The 20,574-nt window shown below is 46.9% G+C and overlaps 1 protein-coding gene across 1 annotated transcript; it reads left to right on the top strand.

Annotated features, from left to right (window-relative positions):
• Nucleotides 1–10,858: 10,858 nt before the first annotated feature.
• GORAB (golgin, RAB6 interacting) lies at nucleotides 10,859–20,119 on the top strand. Its single transcript, XM_030455694.1, has 5 exons — nucleotides 10,859–11,005; nucleotides 12,171–12,510; nucleotides 13,572–13,673; nucleotides 15,492–15,632; nucleotides 18,435–20,119. The coding sequence occupies exons 1-5, from the start codon at nucleotides 10,939–10,941 to the stop codon at nucleotides 18,895–18,897; spliced, it is 1,113 nt and encodes a 370-aa protein (XP_030311554.1). The 5' UTR covers nucleotides 10,859–10,938; the 3' UTR covers nucleotides 18,898–20,119.
• The last annotated feature ends 455 nt before the right edge of the window (nucleotides 20,120–20,574 follow it).

Below are 20,574 nucleotides of genomic sequence, written 5' to 3' on the forward strand. Positions count from 1 at the left end.
ACCCTGTGCCCTTCCTAAGGTGATGTGCAGGGCCCCTGCCTGGCCTGGCTGCTTGCTTTGGCATGGGGAGAGCTCCCGTGGCTCTGGTGAAAAGCCATGAGGTAATCAAAATCTAAATTATCACTGAAAAAATCTTCTCTGCAAACATGCCCTGCTCATATCCAGCCAGCACAGGCCTGATGGGCAAGACAGGGCCAGGAAGGGTTGTGTGTTGAAGAAGTTTGAAACAATGGCTTTGTGGACATCCTCCTTTTGTTAAAATAAAATATCATAATCTTGGAAATGCTCAAAACTGTTGCCCCTGGTAATGAGTTGGGCAAAAATGGGATAAGGAAAGAGGGAACAGCAGGCAGGAGATGGATGACAGCAGGGCTGCTCTTGGTGAGGAAAAGGGTTAGTTCCTGGAGTGAAAGTTTGAAAAGACTTGTGAACACTACAAACACACTGGGTAAAAAAATACTTCAAGCATGGGACAGCAGAAAGGAAAAAAAAAACCATCAGAAATGTCACATGAGGTGCAAATGAAGGTTTGCTTGGGTTGGAGTATGCATGCTGTGGTCTTTGGAGCCAAGCAAGGGCTGCACCTGACCTGCAACTTTCAGATAGTTCTGATCAGATCAGCCTTATCCAGTGTGCATCCACTCCTCCTGCATCCTTCCATGCACCTTCCATGCCATCCTCTGGTGTCAGATGCAGCAGGACCCTGTGTCTGTAGGAAGCAGACTGCAGGTTCTGTGTCTCTGGCAGTGGCACAGTACCTGACCTTCAGCTTCTTGCCTCAGATTCCCCAGAGGAGTGGAGGGAGCTTCACCCAGTGCTGCTCTGGGTGCAATTGAAGGATTTGTCACCAGGTGCTGAGCCCTGGGTGACACATCCCCAGCTTTGGGCTCAGGCAGATGGCCAACACCACCGCACAGCCAACCCTCTTCTCCCTGGGGGAACCAAACACCAACTCTGCTTAGAAAATTCCCTGGTACCAGACCTGAGGAGCCCATTTGTTTCAGCACCAGGGCTCTTCACAGAGACCCTGAATGTCTTTGCTTGCAAAGCCCTCTCTGGGCACCTCTCAGGTATGTGCTGGGGCTGCACCCTGCATCTGGGACTTCCCTGCTCCCCACTAACCTGCTCCCTCCCTCCACCCCAAGTGTTTTTCCAGACTCTGGCAGTAATTGAATGCACAGAGGCAGCAGGACCTGGAGCTGTGTCTGCCTCACCCTGGTGTGCTTCTGGGAAGAGGAGAAGGTGAGGAGAGCTTTTATCTTCTTTTCAAAAGCAGGGACGTGGGATGTGCATTAGGATTTTCTCTCCAATTCTGCATTTTGCCTCTCAGAGCAGTCCCTTTCCTGCATGCACAGCCCACACCCCTCCCTCTGCATTCCAGCACAAACCCCTTTTGTTCACTGCCCTCAGCCAATGCACAGGCAGCAACAGCAGCCCAGATGTTCCCTATCAAACTCAGAGCCATGCCAACAAACTTTGGCACACATGAAAGCATGCAGAGGAACGGGCCTCCACAAATACCATTGCTTTCTTTTTTCCCCTCCAACCTCCCATTCCTGCAAGGATTTTTCTATGCTAATGGCTTCCACCCCACAGCAGCTGGCAGGGGGCTGCCAAGCCAGGCTCTGGGGGCTCCCAGCAAATCAGGGGTTCAGGTATTCCCCATTGTGCCTCACCAGGGCTGTGCTAACAACCTGTGATGTCCAGACTGTAAACCCCACTCCTGTCCCTCTCTACCTCTGGGGGGAGGAGGTAGAGATCCCAGGACCAAAGTAATTTGGGCCTGAGAAGAAGTGAGGGGTGGGGTAAAGCATTTAACTTTTGATTTGATTAATGATTAAATTGATTTTTTTCCCCAAGTTGGGTCTGGTTTGCCCATGACTGTAACTGGTGAGTGGAACCCTTCCAGTCCTTGTCTTGACCCACGAGGTTTTAGGTGGATTTCCTCCTCACCATCCCAAAATAGGGGAGGGGGGGTGAGTGGCCAGCTGGTCCTTTGCTGTCAGCCAGACCTAACCCATGGCACTGCTCAGCCTCTGCACAGTGTCAGATTTGGTGTCCAACACCCCAACTTGGAAGAGATGGGCTCAGGCAGATGGCAAACACCACCCCACAGCCAACCCTCTTCTCAGTGGGGGAAGCAAACCCCATCTCTGCTAAGAAAATTCCCTGGTACCAGACCTGAGAAGCCCATTTGTTTCAGCACCAGGGCTCCTCTTCATACAGAACCTGAATGTCTTTTTTTTTTGTTTCTTCATATAATAGCAGCAATGTATTTTTTCACTCCCCTCTCACGTTGTAAAGACTGAAGGATTTTTGCTCACATTTGAAACTAAAAAACAAATCCCATCTGGATAAAGACCAGATCTTGCAAATTTTCCCCAGAGGGTGGTGAACCCCTTTCTCTCCAGCCATGGGTTTATCTGACATGGTGTCAAGGAGCACACCAAGCCTCCTGCCCTGGGAACAGACCCTTCTCAAAGAGCTTTGCACAAGAAGGGATGGCACAAACCATTGCATGGTGAACTTGGCTGAGAGAGGAGGAAGCAGACAATGTCCCAGGGGAAGGAGAGCAGCTACATTTCCAGCCTGGAGCTGAGCAGAGATGAAGCAATAATTGCAGAGAGGTTCAGAGAAACAACCAGATGTGCACATGACAGCCAGGGCTGCAGGAGAGGAAAGGGCTTTGCACAATCCAAGTGCAGGACTCAGCTCTGCCTCCAGACATGTGTTCTGCTGGGCAGCAGCTCCAGCAGCTCCAGAGGGGCCTGGACCAGGCTGGATGAGGCAGGGACCATTTTCAGAGACCCTCCCAGGCTCTCCTGCCTCTTGGAGCAGGGGCAGTGATGCTCAAAAGACAGTCAGCTGCATCCTCTGCATCCCTGTCCTGGAAACCTTGGGAAAGAAATGTAGGCTTGGAGAAAAGGTTAAGATAAAGAGGTAGCAGAAAAAAAGTGGCCTGAGCTGAGGCCTCCCCTTTCTCTCTGTGGGGAGAGAGAGAAGAAGAAAGTGAGGTTGTGGTTCTGTTTTTACAAAGGATTTGTAGGGACTGTTTCTGGAAGCAGGAGAAATTCCTGGTCCCCTTCCCTGGAAGAGAAGGCAGCACACTGAATTTTCAGTTTAATAGTAATAATAAGAATTTTTTTTAAATGCATAGCACTTAAATTATCCTATTTAAAAATGAAATTAAAAAGAAAATAATCAAGAGGTAGTTGCCATTTCACATATGGTCTGGTTTAAATCCTGGGAGCAATGTGGTCCCTGAGATCTAACCTGTTGGAGCAGATCCCTGCTGTGTTCAAAGGCAAGGGAGAAGCCTTGAATTTGCTTTTAAACCTGGGCTGGAGTTGCTGAGGTTTTTGAAGCCCTGAGCAAGGGAAAGATCTCTTTCCCTAACTGTGGGGAAAAAAAAAGAAAATGTCAGTAGATTTCTGTGAAGGGAACAGTTTGGGATATGAGGCAGTTGGATCCTTGCTGGATTGTTTTGTGGCTGTGCAGAAAGTTTGCAATCTTTGGGGTCTTCCTTCTATAAAATAAGGACAAAGGTGCTCTCTGGAAGTGCAGACACCGTTGGGTTCCCCCAGGTGAGGCTGATTTCAGCAGTTGATCTTCATTTAACACTCCCAAGGCAGATGAAAAATTGCAGAGTGAATGTGACCATGTGTACTCAGAGGGTTTCCTAGCTGCTGGTGCACAGGTGTTGCTCCAGGGAGGATGCAGACATCCCCTGCTGGATGCTGGCTAAATGATGCTGCTCTCCTGAGCTGCACAGTCCCTCCTGGGCTGAGAGATAGTGCTGCTGGTTCTCCAAATTCAAGATATTTGTTTCTCTTCTGCAGCTTATCTTCAGTTTCTCTGTTGGAGAGTGAATTGCTCCACTGAGCATGCAGACAGGGATTGCAGAGCTTTTCTCCTGCTAGGATTGGAATCTGGAAACAATTACAAGCTGCTCAAGCTTAATCACTGGGGTAAATCTTAAATGCCTCTCTTAATATTTTGCAGGGCTGAAGATGGCATCTGAATTCTTGTGGTGAGCAGGTTACACAGCAGAGCACACAGGCTCTGACAGCTTTGCTTCGTGCATGTTGCAGGGGTGTCTGGTCCTGAGCACCCCACAGCTTCTCTGAAATTCAGGTAAAATTTCAAAGAAAATCTAAAATGCAAAGGAAAAAAAAAAAGCCAAAAAAAACCCCCAGCCCAAAGTGTTTAAAGTGTTTGCTTGGTATTTTTGCATGTTGTCAGCTACGCTGTGTTCTTCTGAACCTTTGCTGACCCTGAACATTTGTACCTCAAACTGAACTGGAAGAGAATATTCTATTATTTTATTTAACAAAAATAAAAAATAAAAAGTAAGTCCCCTGTGAAAACAAAGGCAATAAAAATAACTCAGTTCTGAGCTGAAGTCAGTCAATGACAAGACAAAACAATAGAAGTCCTTCTTGCCTTCCTTAAATATTGAAATGTTTCATTTCAGCATTTCAAGGCTGCAGCAGTTTACTTCAGTGTGCATCACTTAGTCTCAAGCCTCCTTTTTCTTTTTAATTCTTTATATGGAACTAAATTTAAAAGGAAAGAATTGTGGTTTTTTGGTTTGACTCCTCTTTAAAAACTACTGAAGTCTTCAAGCAAACCAGAACATTTTGTTACTGGGCAAGCAAAACCTTTTTGGTTGGCTTGGTTCCTCTGCCATGGCAGCTGCTGGGTTGTTCTTTAATATTTATGCTGCCTCCAAGAAACCCTGAATGAGAAGGAGCAAAACTGTTGCAGGGTCTGGACCCAGGGATGTCTGTGGGTCCCCATCTGCTTTAGAACCTGTGTGGGGATCCACACATCCAGTCACCAAAAATCACATCTTCTTCTCCCAGGCTTCCTTCTGTCCTTCTTTCCTTCTTTCCTTTTTTTTCTTCTTTCCTTCTTTCCTTTTTTTTCTTCTTTCCTTTTTTCCCTCCATTTCTTTCTTTCTTTCTTTCTTTCTTTCTTTCTTTCTTTCTTTCTTTCTCTCTTTCTCTCTTTCTCTCTTTCTCTCTTTCTCTCTTTCTCTCTTTCTCTCTTTCTCTCTTTCTCTCTTTCTCTCTTCTCTCTTTCTCTCTTTCTCTCTTTCTTTCTCTCTTTCTTTCCCTTTCTCTTTCTTTCCCTTTCTTTCTTTCCCTTCCTTCCTTCCTTCCTTCCTTCCTTCCTTCCTTCCTTCCTTCCTTCCTTCCTTCCTTCCTTCCTTCCTTCCTTCCTTCCTTCCTTCCTTCCTTCCTTCCTTCCTTCCTTCCTTCCTTCCTTCCTTCCTTCCTTCCTTCCTTCCTTCCTTCCTTCCTTCCTTCCTTCCTTCCTTCCTTCCTTCCTTCCTTCCTTCCTTCCTTCCTTCCCTCCTTCCCTCCTTCCCTCCTTCCCTCCTTCCTTCCCTCCCTCCTTCCTTCCCTCCCTCCTTCCTTCCCTTCCTTCCCTTCCTTCCCTTCCTTCCCTTCCTTCCCTTCCTTCCCTTCCTTCCCTTCCTTCCCTTCCTTCCTTTCCTTCCTTTCCTTCCTTCCCTCCTGTTTTCTCCCCCCCAGCTCTCTCCCACCCAGACTAAACAACTGCAGTTCCTTGGCCTGAGCATGAAACAACAAAAAGTTTGTTTGATGAAAACTGACTTTGTTTAGCACAGTGGTTCTAATTAATCAGACTGTGCCAAAGATAACAAACATTTAGCAGATTTCTCCTCAAATCTCTGGTTTTATCAACTGTTTTGACAGATTATGATTTTTACACAAATGGTTAGAATTAAAGCAACTGCTTTCTAATTTTTCCATGTAAATATTTGAATCATGACTTACATTAAGCAATAGTTAAAAGTGTTATAGAACCATCACGAAATGTTTAACTTTGCTCCTAAAAGATAATCTTTAAAAGATATTTTAAACTATTTAAAAAGTATCCTTTAAAGTCTTGAACTGCAAAAGTCTTTCAAATATATGAAAATATGTATCAATAGTTGCTTACTTCTACTTGTTTTACTGCTCAGCTCTGGCTTTGACATCCAAAAGTGCTAAATTTATAATCTTCAGGATATTTCTAGTCAGAATGAACTTTATTTCACCAGATTTTTTCTGAAGATGCTTTTATTTAGCCAGTTTTTAATCATCCTGCTTAGATAGAGATATACAACTTTTTTTTTTATGCAGGCATTTTAAGATGAGGAGTTACTAAAGAATATTTTCACCTGTATGGAAATTTTCCCTTGGTCTCTGGAAGGAGGGAAAGACAGACCCCAAGAACTGTAAGTAAAAATTCTCATTTATTTTTTCTTTAAAAAAAAAAAAAAAAAAAAAAAGAAGGGAACATTTGAACATTCTCATTGCATGTTGAGCTTTCAGTACAGATTTTATTTCCTGGAAGCTGAACTCACCTTAAGGAAAAAGCACCAAGATGAAACATGAAAACATGGGGTGGGGGTCTTAAAAGCTGAGATGTTTTGAGGCTCTGTTTCAAAGCAAACACATCCCTGTAATGAGGAGTGTCCTGGGAGAAGAGGCTGCTCTGCCCCCAGCTCCCTTTGCCACCAGCCCCACCAGGGATGCAGAGATGAACGTGGAGCCCCTGGAACCATCCCTCCTTCACTGCTTTGGCTGCTGCCAGTCCTGGCAGCCTTGGGAAGGAAGCAGCAGTGTCTGCAGGGTCCAGCTGAGGAATTTGCAGCCCGTTGGGGTCCCAGGCAAAAACCATCCTGATTTTTGCAGCCCTGAACTGTGTCTTCCTATCCCATGCCCTCTGGGTTGCACTGGGACTCGGTTGGTCCAACCCCGCCGGTGTCAGAGGCAGCTCTGCAGCATCCTGCAAGGAGAGGAGGGAAATCTTCTGGGATCTCTGCTAGGACGTGTCCCCTCTTTCACTGGGATTTGAGAAGCAAAGTTGGGATCTTTCAAAGTAAAATAGTTGTGGTTTCAAGCCGTGGCCTTAGCCCGGGGGTCAGGACATTACCCCTAAGGTCCGTGTGAAAGAGAAGGCAGAGGAAGCGAGGTCAGAGCCTCCAACGTGCTACAGAGGAGTCTGCCACTTCCCAAGAAAAATGTGTGAAGATCCACAAATCAGAAGATGTTGAAAACCAGTTTGAAAAGCAGGGTTCCAGTGAAGTGGGGTTTTTATCTGGCAGTTCTTTAAATGGATTTTTTGTTTCCCCCAAAGAAATTCTTAGGAACCAAAAGACTGCCTTGATCCCAGAGTGACAGTGGTGACCATCCCAGCCAGCAGACAGCTAAGGGGAAGAGAACTGAGGAAACAGAATAATGCTGTGCTTTTTAGTTCGGTTTCCTCACTTGGCTCCAGGATGACAGTAGTTCAGTTTACAGTGGAAGCCCTATTTCATTAATAGGCTTGCAATTTTCCATAAATGCTTCAGGAAGCTCACTGCAGTGAGCAGGACACAGGGCCATGGCTCAGCTGGACACAGTGACACTTCCTAAGCCAGCCTGTGTTATGTGCTGATAGAAGGTGGGATGGTATTTACATGGACACAGATTGATAGTTTCATTGGGCTTTTTTTTTTTTTTTCATTAGAAAGGGAAATAAAACAGCTTGAGGAATTTTTGGCTCTGTCTCTTTCAGGATGGGTTTTCCCCAGGCCTCCTGAATTATGTGCCAGAGTCCTGAGGAGCTCGTGACAGGGTGTGGAACACAAGCAGAAAGGGCACTGCCCTTCCCTGCCTCGTGTCAGGGCTTTTACTGGGAATGTGTTTCTTAGTGTGCTCCTGCATCAGTGTGGAGAGGGATGAGCACAAGCAAGTGAGAAATACACATCTGTGTCAGGGAGCCCCTTGTTGGAAAGACTTCTTTGGCTCCTAAAACCCCCCAAAAAGTGTTCAGTCTGATCTAAACTGCTGCAAATTGAAGTTATGTCCTGGTACAAATTGCATCTGTCCTGGGTTGAAATGTCATCTGAGGTCTGACCCTGAGGTCTGACCTGGAGAGCCCAATTTGCCAGTCAGTGAGGACATTTCCACATTGATTTGGGAACTGCACAAGAAAAGATGTTTTTTGTGACCTGTTGGTGCTCACAGCTGCTAGAGCCAGGAGACTCCAGGCCAATGGGACCAGCAGAAAACAGATGCAGCAGTGACAGAGATCTCCAGGTCTGCTATCAGCTCTCTTCCAAAGACAGGATGGGAAAGAAGTTTTCTGTTTTCTTTTCATCTGGCTTTGTCCAGCCTGTGTTGGAGCAACATTTGCTTGGAAAAATACTTTATTCCTACATGAGAAATGTTCAGTGCCATGCTGTGCTCACAGAACTCTCATCAGCCAGAGAACATGGATTTTTCTGAACCTGCTCTTGGTAAATGCCCCGTGAAATGACTTTGCTGCATTATAATTGTTCCTGGAGAAATCATTCCAAAGGCTGGCAATTAAACCTTGGGCTGGTGGAAACTGATAAAGTGGATTTGCTGCTTTGCCCATAGCATTGCAGTTAACACAGAAGATTTTCCTATAAAACACATTGGAGCCTGGAATATCTGTAGTGAAGGTGGTGCTTCGTTTTTGTTTGTAGCATTAGAACTTGGAAGAGAAGAAAGTTCAAGAAAGATCTGGTGTTTGTACTGCATGGAGCACACTCAGTTGGTATCTGTAGGTTTGGTACAACCCATTACAGTGATTTAGACACCAGGACAGATTTAGATTCCTAATACAGGCACCTAAAAAGGGCATTAGGAGTCTGCACCTTAATGTGGCCAATGCTGATTCATTCTGAAATGCAAGCTGACCCCTGGTTCTGCTGTTTGGACTCCCTGGAGTTTCAGAGCAAGGTCTGAGTCAAGGTTGGATTATGGTTCTTATTAGATTTCCTCTGGTTTTGGTCAGCTTTGCCAGGGAAAGCTGTAATACCATAGAGAGAATCATAGAATTGGCAGGGTTGGAAGGGACCTTAAAGCTCATCCAGTTCCAACCCCACAGCCCAGGTTGCTCCAAGCCCCATCCAACCTGGATTGAACACTTCCAGGGATGGATGGGGCTTCAACCACCTCTCTGGCAACCTGTGCCAGTGTCTCACCACTCTCAGGGGGAAGAACCTTTTCCCATTGTCTCATCTGAACCTACCTACCTCTAGTTTGAATCCATTCCCCCTAGTCCTGCCTCTACCTGAGATCCTAAAGAGTCCCTCCCCAGCTTTCTTGTAGCCTTCTTCAGACACTGGAAGGCCAAAATGAGGTCTCCTTTGGAGCTTCTTCTTCTCCAGACTGAACAACCCCAACCAGCTGCCTCTCCTCTGAGCAGGGCTGTGTTTATGGGACACATTAGTCACGCAGGAGCTGTTAAAAGTGCTGCTGTGATAAATTGCAAAGTCATACATGGTCATCAAGTTATGAGTTGGCTCTGGGAGACAGCAGCACTTCAGAGCTTGACTAATCCCTTACAGACTGGAAATGGGAGGGGATGCAGTTAGGCACTGAAAACATCCCTGTTTTACTGCCTGTGATGTATTATTTAAGCTCCTGGTCCCCTGGATGGCTTCTGCTAAGCCCAGGGCTCATGCCCATATGTTCCAGCCAGCTTTCTCCTGGTGGGAGGTCAGCTTCCCTGCAAGACCCCTGATAAACTTAGAGCAGCCACAAGAATTGTGGAGGGGTAGGAAAACTTGTGGCTGGAAAAGCCCAGATGGAAGAAGCCACGTGTTTTCCTGGCACCTGCAAGAACATTGCTGTACCTTGGAGGATCTTTGTGTTTTATACCAAAGGAGGGAACACACACGTGCATTCTTGTGTCTGAGAGTCAAAGCAGACCCTCAGAAACATGGGTATGGGCAAAATAACCATTCCTTGGTGATTCCCTTGCAGTGGTGTCACCGTAACTCGTTACAGGTCCCAAAACTGTGCTCTGTGCACCCTGCAAAGGAGGCTTTAGATGCACTGGAGGAGGTGTCTTACCTGCTCTTCCAACTCCCTAATTACAGATTATAAATAACCAGGGGGGGCGTGGTGGTGCTGATGGCTATAAAATATTCTTTATAAATGTAATGTACTGGGGTACTTTATTGTAGAAATGTATTGGAGTAAAACTCTGCTGGGATAAAGGAGTAAGCAGAGCAGTGTCGGGCAGCACCCTGCAGATGGAGGTCCCAGCAGCCCAGCCCTGCTCCTGGAACTCCTGAAGGCTCTTTCCTGACATTAAACACTGGGATGTGGAGTTGGGCTCCTCTGAGCTGTGCCCAGGCCTCCTGCAGGGAAACAGAGAGCAGGGAGCTGAGGGCCTTCTGCATGGAAATGGGCTGAGAGCAGCTGGACATGAAGTGTGTGTTGGAGAAGGGAGTGATGGAGAAGGGACTGATGGAGAAGGGACTGATGGAGAAGGGACTGATGGAGAAGGGACTGATGGAAGGACATCCCAGGACTTCCCATAAGACCACTGAAGACACCCCCCAACTACGAATGGAAATATTTCCGGGAAACCGGATAAATCTTACAGTTAGTTCTGGGAAGTCCACTTGTGATTGCAATGGGGTTTATCCCTATGAACCTCTCAGTACAATTCCACTCCTGGCTCTCAGTCCCGGCTTCTGGAGCTGCGACCAGAACCCCCGTCAGATAAAACTTAATAACAAGGCTCATGGGTCATTAGTGGGTTCCTCCCACCACCGAGTTTTACCGTAACGGTGCCCCCCGAACCCTGTTTGATTCGGGCTCGGCTCCTCCTCTTCTGCCTCATTAACCGGGACTCCCCGAGCCCTTCCTGGCACCGCAGCTCCCGGGATGCGCTCAGGAACCCCGCGGACGTGGCCGTCCTGGGGACCCCGGGGCTGCTCCGAGGCTACCGAGAACAGCACCCGCACTTCCCCGGCATCCCTCCCGCACTTCCCCCGCTCCTCCCGCCGCATCCCCTCCCGCTCCTCCCCTCAGCCCCGCTCCTTCCCCTCCCCGCCCCGCCGTGCGCAGGGGCAGGCGCGGGCCCTGCCTCGCCCCGTCAGCGGAAGGAGGAAGCGCCATGGCCGAGGAGGCCTGGGCCGGCTTCTCGCAGGAGGAGCTGCAGCGCCTGCGGAGCCAGCGCCCAGGTAGGGACCGACACCGGGCTCTGCCGGGGGACGGGGATCGGGACGGATGGAGGTTAACGGGGGGGGGGGGGGCTGGGAACGGAGCGAAGGAGGCTCCGGGCCCTCAGCACCGCATTAATCCCCCCCGGCTGCACCTCTGTCCGTCCCTCCCCTCAGCATCACCGTCCCTCAGCGCCTCAGCCGCCACCTCCATCACCTCAGCCCCTCTGACGCCATTTCCATCCCCTCAACCTCGCTGTCGCTACCTCTGATTCCTCAGCCCCTCTTTAGGCACCTCCATCCCCTCAGCCCCTCAGTCGCCACTTCCATTCCCTCAGCCCCTCTTTCGCCACCTCCATCCCCTCAGTCGCCACTTCCATCCCCTCAGTCTCACTTCCATTCCCTCAGCCCCTCTTTCGCCACCTCCAGCCCCTCAGCACACCCCTCTGTGCCGCCCTTTTCCTCAGCCTTGCCCCCCGCCATGGCTCCCCAGCCCGTAGCCCTCACAGTCATCTCCCACCGCTCCCCCTCGGCTTCCTGCATCCCCAGCTCAGCTCACCCAGTCTGTTCCCGCATGGATCCCCTCCTTTCCCCCAGCCAAACCCTTGGCTCCTCCCAGCCTGGCTCCATCGTTCAGAGCTCCCCTCAGTTTCCCCTCCAGCCCCTCCATCTCTCTCCACCCACAACCTCTCCTGTCACATTTCCAAACTCTCCAGCCCCTTGTCCTCCTCCACATCTCTCTGTCCACTACCCCAGACATGTTCCCAGCCTCCTTGTTGCATGTCTGTCATCTTCTTCCTCTGTTTTTCACTTCATAAACCCTCAGTTTGCCCATCAAACAGACCAGGATTTAGCCCTAAATCCATCTCTCTGTGGTTCCACCAAGAACTTCCTCACCCCCTAGCTAAAGTTCTTTTAGCCATGCAATCCAGCCCCCTTAGTCCTCCCTCTCCATACTCAGAAGCAAGAGAGCTCCAGATCCTCAGGCTAACAAAACATTCCCAGGTTCCTGAGGTTTCCTTCCCCTGGAAAGGAAACCTCCATCCTGAGGTTTCCCAGGTTGCCTTCCCTTGACACCCTGGCGTGCCTTTGCCTTAGGTTGCTTTTGCTCCATTTTGTTTTCTTGCCTGGAAAAGCTAATGAAGCTTTGATTTTAATCCCTGTTTTCTCCTCTCACCCACTATAGATTTATATGAACCCTCGGAGCAGCAGCGTCGCCCGCACACCGCGAGTAAGAGTCGGAAACCAACGCAAAGAGAAAGAGCCTTCCAGCAGCAGTGTCAGAAGCTGCAGGGTGGAGCAGCCTCTGTTCCTCCTGAGCAGCTGCTTTCTGCACCAAAACACAAGCCTGGTCATCCTCAGCAGCCTGTGCCATCACCTCATCCTCCTCCAGCAGGAGATCAAAAGCAAAGTGAGAAAGGAGAGCAGCAGAAGGAAGGGACACCAGCAGCTTGCAATGGCAGTGGCAGTGCACAGACCCACCCTGCAAAGACAAACTCCAGTGTGGAGAAAAAGAAAGTGGCATTGTTAGTAAGTCGGTAAAATCAGGGGATGGCTTTGAATTCTGTATTGACTCATTCTTTCCTTGTTCCCTTTCCTGTATCTAAAAGAAAGTTTGAGAGGTTGTGTTTGCTTCCTCTGCGTGAAACCTTTGTTTTCCATTTCTGCTTGGGTTAAACCTGATTCAGGACCACCATATTCTTCAGTGGCCCAAAAATCCATGCAAATCCATGCACGTACTCACTGTGTGGTCTTCCAATAACTTCTTGTGGAAGTGGGACTGTACATTACAAAGCACCCAAGATGTAGGGGCTGTCTTAATGATTGCTGAAGACTTAATCTCACCATTGTGCAGCACAGACAAACCAGCAGCCTCAATAAAAAGCCCTTTTGGAGAGGCAGATGTGCTGTGATTTCTGTAACATCCTGCCCAACAGGTCTCTTCTCACCTGAGACCTTGCCTTCCATCCTCTGGAGCTCTTTGTATCTCTTCGTAGATGAGGCCCAGGAAATGAAACCCATAAAACTCTTTCCCTGGTGGCAAAAGTGAATTCCTGTTCTTCCTCATCCCTCGTTTTCATTTTAACTTTTGCCATTTGTATCAGTTTAATTAATTGGGGACTGTAGTGTAAAGCAGACCTGTGAAAGGATCTGTTTTGTGGAAAAAACCTTCCCAAGAAAGAAGCTGTGTTGGCAGAGTGAATAGATAGCAACTTCTAGCAGCCAGGAGGAAACCTGAAACTGCTTCTGCCTGGTTGGGAAATGCATCCTTTAAATGAAAAATTCCACCCATTTCTGAAAAAGTGCAGGATGCACTTTCTTCCAGCCAAGCTGAATTAACCAGCAGCTTGCTTGCTCATGAAGGTTTTTGTTCTGATCAGCAGATCTCATCTGGAAATGTTTTATTGCTCTGAACGACTTCTTGCAGATGATGATTCTTCCCTCAGAACCAAAACCTGTTTTATTGTTCTTTTGACACTTTTATGGGGTTCACTCCAGAAAATATCACGGCAAAGACTTACGACACTTGGGGAACAGGGAGAAAAATGAACTTTCTATTAATTTTGTTCTTATTGTCAATGAGCAGGCAGGAAAAGTCACGGTGGGAAATCCTCCAGCAAGAGCAGCGGCTGATAGAAGAGAAGAACAAACGCAAGAAGGCACTGCTGGCCAGAGCTATTGCTGAGAGGTAAGGGGCTGTGCTGCAGCAGGGGCTGAGGAAGGGATTGTCACCTGCAGCCAGCTGCAGAGCTTCTTTTTAAGTCTCACTTTTTCTTCCTCTCCCTTCCTGGGCTCTGTCTGTACTGCTGCACCAGTGAGCAGCCGTGATCTGCCTTTCCCTTTGATGACAAGTGCTGGGCAAGAGGCTGTGACTCACAAGAGCCTCACAAGAGGCTTTTCACACTTGCAGAGCTGTAGCAATGTGCACAGATGCAGAAGTTATTACACAATTTGACAGTTATCTGAAGCCCTTGTGCCCGTTACTGAGGGCATATTTGGATGTTGAGGTGCTCATCCCTGCTCTGTTCCTGATTTTTTGGGATTTGAGGAAAGTTTTTTTGCTTCCTACCCAACCTATGAAAGGAAATTTATAGCTGTTTCTGTTCAGGCCTTCCACTCTTTCTTACAAGTATGTGAAAAGTGTTGGAAAGAGAAGACAATCAACTTCAGGGTTAAGAAGGTGCTGTTTTATCACTGGCTGATTAGAAATCATAAAAATCTGTGTTCTCACTGTTGTTAGCTCGTGCTCTTCAGGTGACCAAACTTCCCAGTGTTGTCCATTGGGATAGTTTAAGACTTGAGGAAGGGCAAGGTTTATGGGGAAGGATTTTGGAGCAGCTGATAGAGCTGGATCAAGGTCTGAGCTGTGGAGCTTTCAGGCTTGGAGACCTGCATGATGTTCTGCCTGTCAGAGCACAGGTGAACGGAGCCATGCAGAAGATTCTCTTTGAGGTTCTGAAGACTTTGTTTTCCTTTGCCAGGCAGAAATAAAACACCAGTACACTTGGTCAGAGTCACTGAAGGGCAGCAAACATGGGTGTGACCACCAGGGTGGATCCATCTTTCTGGAAGCAGGGCATGAGGAAAGAGAGGAGGCCTTGGCAGGTGGTAGCTGTGATTCTGATTCCAACCCAGCCAATCTGACATCTAAAAGCCTTTTGCAGGCTCTAAGCAATGCTACAGGATGTCTGGTTCTCTCCACCTGCATCAGCTGATGGGATGAGAGGTGGTGTCCCTTCCCACAGATCAACTCTTGCTTTCTTGTGGCAGTTTTGGGGTGGAAAGCAGTGCCTGAAAAGCATGGTTTTGCTGGTGGTGATGAGGGACAGCAAAATGTCCTGGGTGTAAAAGGTTTTCAAAAGTTACTGAGCTTGCTTGGGAATGAAATCCTTCAGATGTTGCCACCCTTAGCAACTCCTCGTTTTCACAGTTTAGGAATGAATAAGCTGGGTTGAAGAAGGTTACATAAAGCCTGAGTGAAATCCTTTGTGTTTCATGTAAAATTTTCCATTGACTTCATTGGGGTTTGGCTCAGCCTTTTGGGAATAATTTTACAAGATGGAAATCAAGCTTAGGTTAGGTGACTTTTTGGCCCCTGCTAACTGGGCTGCTTTGAAAGGGGATATTTACAGGGCTAAATACCCTTCCCCCTCTCACCCCCTCCCCAAGCCATTTCCTGTTTCCTTACACTGAGCACTACTTAGGTACAGCAGCTTCTTGTGTGTTTCCACAGTGAAGAAACACAATCCGTTTTAGTCACTTTGATTAGAGTCATTACCTAATTTGGCCATACTCTGTTAATGGCAGGCATTTCAGATCCCTGTGGATATTAAAAAAAAAAAAAAAAAAAAAAGGATGAAAAATCTTAAACCATAAAGGAAAAACCTTCTTAACAGCTCTTGTGGTTGCTCTGCAGACGAAACGGGGCCCATTCTGTCAAGGAGAAAGGCTTGAAAAACAATTTTAAAAAAAGAAAAAAACCCACCCAGGCATCTTCCTTTTGCAGATCCAAAAGAACTCAAGCTGAAACAGTGAAACTGAAGAGGATTCAGAAGGAACTGCAAGCTCTGGATGCCATGGTATCTGCTGACATCGGCATCCTGCGGAACCGCATCGATCAGGCCAGCCTGGACTATTCCTGTGCCAGGTAAGCAGCAGGCAGGGAACAGGGGGAAAGTGCTGTTTCCTGTCACCCTAATGGCCTCCTGTCACTGTAATCATGGCTAGTGAAGGTGGTCACAGCCTGGGGGGGCTTTCACATCTTTGAAGGAACAGCGTGCGTTTGATTTCCTTAATTTTTTCCCTTAGAATCTTTAATTTTTTCCCTTTTTCCCAAAGCTTTGCAGCTTTGGGCTGTCATGGGACATACTTACTGCTCTAACTGTGCAGTTGTCCCTGAGCCCTGCTTTATTGTTTCAAGGTTGTTTTATTTCATCTCACAGGGAAAGAGTTGTTGGGGTTTTTTTTCTTAAGTCCTAAAATGAAAGTCCTTTTCAGGGAAACTTGCTTGTTGCTGACAGCTCTGGTCCTGTTGGAACCAATGGAAGCAATTAAGCTTAAAACGTAGAATACTGCTGAAGTGCTTTTGGAACTGGGACCAAAAATTGATGGAAAAAGCAAGCTTTCACCCTTCTCAATGTGCCTTTAATCACTCTTGGTTCTGATGAGTTCCTTAAATGCAAGAAATTAATCGGAACACCCTATTAGTCTGTGGGTAAACCACAACATCAGTAGATAAACATCAGTGTGTTTATGTAGCCCTTTAATAGAATGGAAATGTTCAGCTGTGGTTTTTTTAGCTCCCAATTCAATGTGTTAAATGTGTATTTCTCCTTATGAATTCTGCTGTACATTGACCACAGGCCAATAAACAGGGTGGGTAATTAGTCTTGAAAAAAACAGCAGCTGTAGCTAAGAAATAAAAGGATTTTTTTTCATAATTATCATTCAAAGTAGCTAGGATCAACTGCAGGTTCAGTAGCCAAGGGCATGGGAATTCTAAGTTTTGTATCCTCAAGAGGAAGAATATTTCCATGTATCTTAGTTTTGATCTGGTTTCTAAAACCATGAAGTGCACCTGGAAGTTTCCCTTCCCACAATTCTGTAATATCTCTGTTTGAAGTGCTAAATGGCTAAAGAGCTCTAATGTTTTGGAAAGCATATTTTAATGAAGATAACAAAAGATTTTCAGAGATTGGAGGGGATAAATAGTACAAAATACTTGGATTTTCAGGATTTTCAGGAGCATAGTAAGTCTTGTTGTGAGGGAGGGATTTGGAAATGTGAGTTACATGCTTCCAGGGTTGGTAGTTTCAATGTATTATGAGCCAAAGCTGATTGACTTTTAGGCAGTGTCTTTTCAAGCTTTTTTTTTTTTTGTTCTTTCCTGGTATTTTAGGGCTAAAACACAAATAATTTCAGTGGGTCAAGAAAGTGATTGTCTTCAGTAGTCCCAAGCACACACATTGCTAAGGGCATTTGACATTGGTGTGGAATGGAATTTTAGTAAATATAAAGAATGTGTGAATTCAGCCCAAAGGTTTACCTGTGCCTGAGTTTCTAGCACAGCATTACTTTTGTCCATTTCAGATCCCTGGTGCAGAGAAGTCTTTATTGTGAGCAAAACATAAGTGGGCATCTTCTGCCCACTGCAGGCATAGCCTTTACAGCTGGGACAGAGTTTTATGATCATGTTGGAAGGGGACATACCTGTATTTTATTTCCTCCTCTTTCCCTGAGCAGAGGATCTCTCTGGATCTTTCTCTTGCTTTCTTTGAGTCAGATACTTGAGTCTGGTTTTATGAAACAGCAGGATTCTTTATTCACCTTGCTAACCCCAGCTTTGTGGATGCTCTGGACACACTGTAGTTACTCTGCAGAAGCTGTTGCATTGCATGCTCCCCTAGATCACATCTATCTCTCTATTAATTAAATCATAATTAATATATAGATTCACTGAACATAGAGGAAGATGCAGCACCAATGTGTTAGATATCCCAGCTGGGTTAACCTCAACAAATACTTGGAAATCTTTCCTTTTCAGTCCATTTTTCATGGCAGGAGGTGCAGATTGGCAGGAGGCCTGTGTTGGGGGATGCTGATGATAAAATTCTACATCTGCTGCCACACAGTTGTGATCACTGTTGATGTCATCCTCTGTGCAGCTCCTGATTTTCTGAATGTATAGATACGGGTGGCTGAACCTCAAACACTTCCAGAGCAGATCTGAATGTAATTGTGCACAGCACCACTGTAGCATCTGTGGCCATTGGGTGGATACTTGGATTAGAAACCCAGGAAGCTGTTTTGCAGAGTTTCAGTTCACTGGGTAGGTGTTAATCAGAAACGTGGAAGCACTTCTGTTTCTGATGGATACTTTCTGCTGCCAGTGATGCATCTTTTAAAACAGGCAGTCAAAATGCTTGGTTGGGATTTGCAGAATCGTTGGGGCTGGAAAAGACCCCTGAGATCATCAGCTCCAGCCCCTGACCTAACCCCACCACATCACCCAGCCCATGGCACTCAGTGCCACATCCAACCTCTCCTTAAACTCCCCCAGGGATGGAGACTCCAGCACTTCCCTGGGCACTCCATCCCAGTGCCTGATCCCCTGAGATCCAACCTAAACCTCCCCTGGGGCAGCTCCAGGCCATGTCCTCTCCTCCTGTCCCTCATTGCCTGGGAGAAGAGCCCAACCCCCAGCTGTATTCCATCTGTAGATTCCAGACAAGCAAATTAACTCTTGGAATTCAGCAGCAGTGGGGGCCAGTGTGGCAAGAGGACAAGAGTTAATAGATTCACACTTCTTTTCTTCCCTTTTACTAATGCAGCCACTATGAGGTAGTGCTGGATTGCAGAGCACCCTGAGTTCCAGGGCTGCTTGGAGTGTCTGTCTGGGTGTCAGCCAGCTCTGGGCTCTAACCCCCCAGAGGTGCTGATGGTTTTGCAGGAAGCGCTACGAGAAGGCCGAGTCGGAGTACGTGGCAGCCAAGCTGGACCTGCAGCACAAGACAGAGCTGAAGGAGCAGCTCACAGAGCACCTCTGCACCATCATCCAGCAGAACGAGCTCCGCAAGGCCAGGAAGCTGGAGGAGTTGATGCAGCAGCTGGAAGTGGAGGCAGATGAGGAAAACCTGGAACTTGAGATCGAGGTGGAGAGGCTGCTGCAGCAGCAGGAGGCAGAAGCAGGGAGAGAAGGCAGCCAGGCCCAGGCTGGGACAACTAAGGAGAACCCCACTCCTGGGGTTAGGGCACGGGAGAGTGAACATGCTGACCCTGCTGCCCCTTCCCCTGCTGGCTCTGAACAGTTGGTCCAGTCTGAAAACTCCAGTGCCAAACCTCTCTCCAGTATGGACAGCCAAAGTCCAGCAGGAAATGTGACTTCAGGAACCTCCCCAGCTTCTGAGAGATGACTACAGTGTTCTCCTGGGCTTGGTGCTCTGTGTTACATCTGGGCTTCTGCCATGCCAGTAACAGACACTACATTTCTCTTTTCCTTTAATATTTTTTTGACATTTTAGAAGCTCTTTTATTCACAAGACTCTGGTTTGGGGTTCACCATCTGTCTTCATCATTCTGGTTGAAGTTCATGTTCCAATGCCCATCACTTCATGGGGCTTTGCACCTTCCTGGAAGAGGAAGGAAGAGTTGGAAGCAAACAGTAGAGTTTTTCCAAAGGCTTTCAGCATTTTGATACCACAGATACCTGTGCAAGGCAGACGTATCTACAGGAGGAAATACTGCAACTTCTTCCCTTTCTGAATGCATTCTGTCCCCTGAAAACTGCCAGAGGACATTTATCTTCTTTCATATCCATAAGGGACTGGTTTTCAATGATTTTTAATCTTGTGAAACCCAAGTGCTTTCTTTAATTATCTTCATAGCTGATACTCTTACTTGTATGTGATTTAGAGGAAATCTGCATATTGCAGCAATTTGCTAAACCAGTGTAATGTTTCCTTTTTCTCACTGTGCCTGTTCCTTTCAGATCATGCTATGTCACACCAGGCTGTGTATTGGTAACATTATTATCTGTGAACTCACAGCAGCTTTGATTTAACAAAAAAGATGGGTTACAGCTTAAAAGCAATGCAGAATGTGTGATGTGGAAGTAGAGACACACCAAAGAGACTGTGCCAATTAAAGCTGTTCCTTTGCAAACGTTTTTCTCTGTCATAGTTGCCTCAAAGTTACAAAAATTATCAGGGGATCTTGTAATGAATAATCCCCACTGTATGCTGGAAGTGAGCCCATTTATATAGAATATTTAATGCATTGTCTTGCCTGAAGAGTGGGTTCGTACCCCACAAGAAGTTCAGCTGGTTTGCTCTGTTGAAAGGCTTTAAAAAGCTATTCCAGGTGGAGAAAAGTCTCAGGAATTAAAACAAAGGATGCTGCAGCTGCACACCATGGGTTTGGTGTTCATAGCTCCCCACCTTGTAACAGAGGAAGACTGCTGCCCTGTGGAAGTGGATTCTGCAAGAGCTGACCTGTCCATGTCAGAGCTCATGAATGAGTTACTGAATGATGCCATCAGGGATATAAATGGGACACTGATTGTCTCTGTGGCTTTGATAGTGGAAAAGCATGGCACTACATTTCGTTTTTATTCCATTAATAAATCAGTGCATCTTCTACACAGTGTGTTTACTTGCAGTTGTGATACCTGATAGGGATACTTGTATCCAAGACTTCTTCCACAGGAGATGATAAATGACAATATCAGATATGTCCCTTGGCAACTTCCCACTGTGTGAGAGTAAAACCTCAGGAAAGGCTGCTCCAAAATCAAATTCAGAAAACTTCCAAAGCCCAAGGCAGGATAGAGTTTGGCAGGAGTCTTTTCAACCAGCCATGGCCCAAGGCAGAAGTGGAAAACCTGTACTGGTGCCTCCAGGACACAGGAGAAAGAAGGAGAAACCTTTTTCTTAGAGAAGCCACACATTGCATAATCCAGGCTGACTGCAGATAGAAAACTCTCAAGTAACATTTGAGGTGCATGTGAAGCATTGCTCTGTTGTTGCTGATCCACTGCATTCTCTGTCTCTTTGCTGGCCTAAAAGCCAAAGATTTGATTGCATTGTGAGGCT

Source organism: Calypte anna, chromosome 8 (genome assembly GCF_003957555.1).
Source record: "Calypte anna isolate BGI_N300 chromosome 8, bCalAnn1_v1.p, whole genome shotgun sequence".
NCBI lineage: Eukaryota > Metazoa > Chordata > Aves > Apodiformes > Trochilidae > Calypte > Calypte anna.